Source organism: Vigna unguiculata, chromosome 1, assembly GCF_004118075.2.
Source record: "Vigna unguiculata cultivar IT97K-499-35 chromosome 1, ASM411807v1, whole genome shotgun sequence".
NCBI lineage: Eukaryota > Viridiplantae > Streptophyta > Magnoliopsida > Fabales > Fabaceae > Vigna > Vigna unguiculata.
Window position 1 is genome coordinate 10323285 of NC_040279.1, and position 6105 is coordinate 10329389.

The following is a 6105-nucleotide window of genomic DNA, read 5'->3' on the forward strand; positions in this document are numbered from 1 at the left end:
GCACGGACAAGGTCATTCCAATTCTTTCCCTCTTTTACGATTTCCTTTGTGGATGGTTTGCACTTTCCTCTGATTATTGGGTTAATTATAGTGTGCTCTGTTATTGGGTTAATTATAGTGTGCTCTGTTGCATTTGGCTGAGATTGAAAATATCAATTGGGAAGTTTAATTTTTGTATTCTATTATTGCAATCCCCGATTCTTGCTTATTTGGTTATGGAAGGGATTGGGAGATTCTTGCTTATTCGGTTATGGAAGGGATAGGGAGAACGCTGAAAGGGAGGGACCTGCGTCTTACATACTATAACTTCTTGGATGATTTAATGCATCTATCTTCCTAGGGTTGAGTGTGGTTTATTTCTCTACTTTAAACACATGAACATGGAATTGTTCTTTGCTAGTTGGTTGAACAAATGCATTATGTTATTTGGAAATACCATATTCAAGTTTAATTGTGATATGTATATGGTTTCAGGTCTGAGTATATGAAACAGAAAAAAGGGATGGTGTGGGCAAAAGAGGATGACAATTTTGAACAACTATTGTGTGAGTAGAGTGTCTGCAAGTGTCTAAATAATTAGAAGCTCAAAATGGTTGGTCTCGTCAAGGGATTATGCTCTGAGTTCTTACCCACTTCATGAACCTTTCAATTGAATATTCACAAAAGCGATTTGGTGGGGAAACCATTATTGTTTAGTCCACATTGTTTTCTTCTCTTCTTGATGGCACTTTTTACCCAACTTGCTTCCATTTCTCTTCTTTTTCATTTATAATCTGCAACAGAAATTAAATATAGATGGTAGCCATCTCCTTTTTTATTCATTTGTCTTCTTCTATTGGTTTGGAATGTTGAAAATGTGAATTAGTTTAAGGAGTGAAACTAGGTATATGCATGGCGTGGTGAAGGGATAAGTAATGATGTGTGTAACAATGTTGTGTTGGAGGTAATGGATAGAATGGAGATTTGTCTGTAAAGACAATACATTTTAGTCCACAAATATGTATTGGTTAAAGAGAAGAGGGATTCAAAAAGTTCAAACTCTAGCAGTGGAATTCAACATTGAAGTACGTAATGGCTAATGTTTTACATGTTTATTTATATCATAACAACTTGAACATTAGAGGAAAAATGAGAAACAAGGTAAAAGCCTTATCATCCTTAGTTTTTTTAAAAAAATGATCAACCATATGAAAAACCTTGGTCATCGGAGAGGGCTCTATGTCTGTCTGTGGTGTCTGTTCTTTTTACAAGATACTGTTATTTTGTTTATACAAGAACAAATTTCTTGAGACTAAAAAGAAAGAAAGCAACACTAGCTAGTGGTCATGCCATGGTGTCATGTGCTTTTTTATTTTAGGCATTTAGAACTTAGAAATGCATCTTCTGTGACATGTAGTAGTGCGCTGTTTCTTTTGCTTAGTCTCGTTTTTCCAAACTTTTTTGTTCTACTAAGTCTTTTTTTTTATCTTTTTTTGTAGTAGCACTTGGTCTACTAAGTCTTTTTTATTCACAAGATACATCATGCTTTGTTAGGGTTTGTTTGGGAAATAAGGGAGAATCATTTTAATTGAAGGTTTAATAGATAGGTAAGTTCACATGTGAAGGATGAATATGGGCCAAATTGAATACTTTTGGATGTCTTATTGATAATGTTTTTTAAAAAGAATTATATCTAAAAATATCTTTAATACTTTTTTATCGAATAAGGATGACAACATTTATTAGAGCATAGCACTATTTTAGCCCCATCAATTGTATGTTAATTAGTTGTTTGGTGCATATAGTTAGTTGTTCATAAAAATACATATTTCAATTGGCAACATTTATTAATTTGTTTATTTTATAGATCGACTACTCAACATATTTTAATTGAGTTTTTATTTTTATTTTTTCATGATTAGGTAATATAAAACAATATTGTATGTTTTATTTTAATAAACTAGATCATTATTTTCAAACCTACCAAATTGATCTTATATCTCTTTATTGTCAGTGGAACATAACAGCTGAACCCATAATTTTTTCTTGCCCTTTCTTCAAACTTTAATATTGAAATCGGTGTAAATTTTGAGCAAGGGATCAAAGGTTAAGATGCTTAATTTTTATTAAATAATATAGATAAAAGTATAAGGTGATATAAAGTAAAAGAAGATTTCTATCATCTAGTATTAAGGCTTAAAAGTTGTATCAACCAATTGGAGAGGCATCAGGTTTACTAGCAGGAGTTTGTGGACATGTAGCATCAAGTAATGTGTTATTCCCTATAAGTTTTGAGAGTTGGTCAACTGTGCCAGATACATATAAGGAAAATGCATGGGAGAGAATACTGAAGGTAAAACAACCTATATTCACCATCTAAATACTTATTTAATTTATGCAATGGACCTAAACTAACTCTTGTATTATTTGAAGTCTCGATTTATTTTCAAGGTTAATGAAGAATTGGCAAAAAGAGATGTTATATTTAGAATTGGAAAATTGTGGAGGGAGTACAGGTGCAAGCTTTGGAATGAGTTTTATGACCCACTTCTGAGCAAAAATGATCTCATTAAGAACATTCCAGATTGCGTTAGCATGGATCAATGGGCTTTATTTGTTGAGTATCACTTAAAGCCTTCCACAATGGTACATAAATTTAATTGTTATATTTAAAGTAACCATCTCTTTAAATTTGAAAAACTGATTTCATTTATAGTTTATAGGACTTATGTAATAGAAATAAAGAAATAAGGAAAAAACAAAGTATTCCTCACACTGGTGGTGCTATGGCTTTGTCAAGAAGAAGGGATAATTTGGTATTTTTTTTACTTATATTTTGTTTTAAAAAATAATGTGCTATTATATTTGTTTTGCTTATTTCAGTTTTCTTCAAAACATATAGAAAATTGAGACTAGTAGGAACATTGGGCGAGCTGAAATGTGGAAGATCACTCATAAGAGGAAAAATGACACCTATGTGAATGAGGAGGCTATGGAGATTGGGGTAAATTTGTTCCTGCCACCATTGAATTGTCTATTTAATGATTGCCTTTATAATATGAAGTACACTTTGAGTATGCCAATAATTTGTTGCTTTGAAATCTGATTATTTGAAATCTGTTTTTACTGTTTTGAGTGCATATCTTAGTTAAAACAGTATTGTAGTTGGTGGTTGGTTCCCCTTGCTCGGTGGAAAAGCTTAACTCCCCTTACTCTGATTAGCTAGATAGTGATAGTTTTAGGACCGTTTCTACTTAATTTTTTGATAATTTGTAAATAGTTCAATTGTTTGTAGGAAAATCTATTCTAGGAAATCTATTGTTGTTAGTTAAGAAATCAAATAATGCATGGTCCATCAAATAATCACTACTAGAATCTATGCCTGCATATAATAAGTCCATGGCTACAGAAACATGTTACAAACCTACCTTATCAATTGCCATTTTCTCTAACTGAATCGACAAGTGCTGAATTTGTTCCTGTTGCCATTGAATTGCATATTTAATGATCCTTGAGTAGATATCATGATCCTTGAGCTATAGTGAGCAGAACATATGGGTTCCTAAAATCTGTTTGATTGAAATCTGTTTGTTCAATGTTCTGACTCCTTTTTAATCTCTTTGTTATGTTGGTTTGAAATCTGTTTGATGCTGGAATGAAGGTTCTGGTCTATGTTTAGTGCAGTGGGAAAGGAGTTATGGCAGGTTTAGTGGGAATTGGTGTTTGGAATTAGAAGAAAATGGAGTATATTGTATGGGAACGACAATGGGTGCATGATTTCTGTTGCCATTTAAAACCCTTTTACAAAATGCATAGAATTAGATTTATTTTGCTGCTTTGCCGATTTTGTGAGTTCTTCAAGCAATTTCGTTTGTGAGCTGGTTTGTTGATTTGAGTCTAGACACCTTTCTCTTGACCAAGTACTTTAACTTATATGATCACTTTCAATTTGCTTATTTGAGTCTGAACTAATTGTTGGTGTACTGGTTTACCATTTTAAGTTGTCGTAATTTGTTGCTTTGGCGGTCTTTTGCCCTTCTAATTTAATGTAGGAAAAAATATATGAGCTAATGTTGAATAACCCAGATATTGCATCAGATATATCTCCAAATGATCCAGTTGGTCTCATATTTGGTAAGGAGCATCCAGGTCAGGTCAGAGGATTGTCACATGGAGCTTGTCCCACTCTTGCATTTAAGCAATCCACTACAAGGTTAAATGGTATGAATTTTGCTTCATGTAGTGCAACATCAAAAAATACGGATGAGAAGTTTCTAATGATGGAAAATGAGCTCACAACTCTCAAAAACCAAATGCAAACATTGGTTGCCTACATTGCTTCTAGAGATGACGTTCCTGACCATTTTGCTGCTATGGTTGCTGGTTTGGTACATACTTTGGTTAATGAGGTAAAAATTAATAATTTATTTAACAAATTACATAAGTTTATTATAATACACATGTAAATTTGAATAAGTTATAAGTTTTTTTTTTATTCCAGGTACCCGATGTTGGAAGTGGTGCTCCATCACCTATTGGTATAAGAAGATCAAGCGATACAGAAAAGACAAGTTAGGAACATAGCTATAGGAACATAGCTCTAGAAATTTAGGAAAATGTATTATAGTAATGTTTTAGATCTTTTTTTGGCTTTTGTTTTCAATGTGAAAACTTTTGGATGGTGTTTTGATATCAACTTTTTAACATGAAATATGATTTATGAATGAAAGTATTAATGATCAAGATGTTCTCTATGATTTTTTTAATTTTATGCGAAACATGTTCAATAATAATGGAAAGCAGGTTACATACAAATAATATTAAAAAAATCACATTCAAATTATGGCAGTTGAAACGTTGTACAACACATTCATATAGTGCAAATAATGATATTTCTATATGTTGTATTTCGCATGATAATTCTTTAAAAATAAACAAATTAAGACGGTTTTCACTGCCATTATTTGCGCACAAAATACGACGGTTCGAACTACCATGATTTGCGCAATGCATTTAATGGCGGGTGTTGCAGCGTTTCGTCCAAGACCGCCGTATTATTCATTGTGGCGGCAGGATATATGGCGGCACCCGTATCCGACATACGCACAAAATATGGCAGTCAAAACCGCTATTTTATACCCCAAATAACCGTCGTATTTAACGAATTTTTTTAGTGAGATGAAGATGCTATATGAGAACTGTTATTTATTTTTTAAAAAATTGTCATTATAATATTGACTAAATTGACATAAATTAAATTAAAATAATAAAAATTTTATTTAACAACGACTTAATCAACTCTAAATTAAATACATTTTAAAACAAAAAAGTTGACACTAAACTACCTTTTTTGACTAAAAATAATTTAAAAATTATTAATGAATTAGCGTCTGACACTAGTTATATATTGTTTTAAAGTTTGTTACGCGTGCAACAAAAATTTAACAACATAAACTTTTACGTGTTAGGATAGATTTTTGATCAATACTAAATCTTTATTTTCTTGTACTCAATATATATGGGTTTATTTTTTTTTAAGGGACATCTGTCCTGTAATAAAAGTTAATTTAGAGAAGTTAACATATTGAAGTCTTACTCAAATCATAAATGATAGAACATAAGGAACCTTGATTTTAGAGGTTAAGGGTCGAAGAAAAAGAAGATAACCTACATTTTGTATTGCAACGGCAATGGCGAAATTTGGACAAAAGATATGAGATGCCAAATTAAATTTTTTAAATATAATTATTTTTTTAGTTATTTTTTTATATTTTTTCTCTTCATTTTCTCTACATAAAACAAACACACATAATAGTAGAATTAAAAAAAATGATTATCATTTACTGTTATATCATGATACCAAACCACGAATACCATTTTGGATAAACTATTTGTAAGGCCCATTTATTCTGCTCCCTTGCTTTAAGGGCTGCCTTACAACAGTTGGGCCTAAAGGCTAGCCCAAAGGATAAGAACCATCCCTTGTTGCCGTAATTCACACTTCCACTCATTTTCAGAAAAACCTAGGACTGCTGCCGTCTCCCTCCGCTGCCCAAAAGAGTTCTGCTAGGGTTCACACTTTCTCGATCAAACAAAGCTAAACTCCGTTCCTATATTCCACGTAAG

The 6105-nt window shown here is 32.0% G+C and overlaps 1 protein-coding gene across 1 annotated transcript; it reads left to right on the forward strand.

Annotated features, from left to right (window-relative positions):
* Positions 1-380: 380 nt before the first annotated feature.
* LOC114188032 lies at positions 381-4555 on the forward strand. Its single transcript, XM_028076520.1, has 7 exons — positions 381-388; positions 475-545; positions 2295-2332; positions 2431-2625; positions 2882-2983; positions 4032-4388; positions 4481-4555. Exons 1-7 carry the CDS (start codon positions 381-383, stop codon positions 4553-4555), a joined length of 846 nt encoding a protein of 281 aa, XP_027932321.1.
* Positions 4556-6105: the final 1550 nt, after the last annotated feature.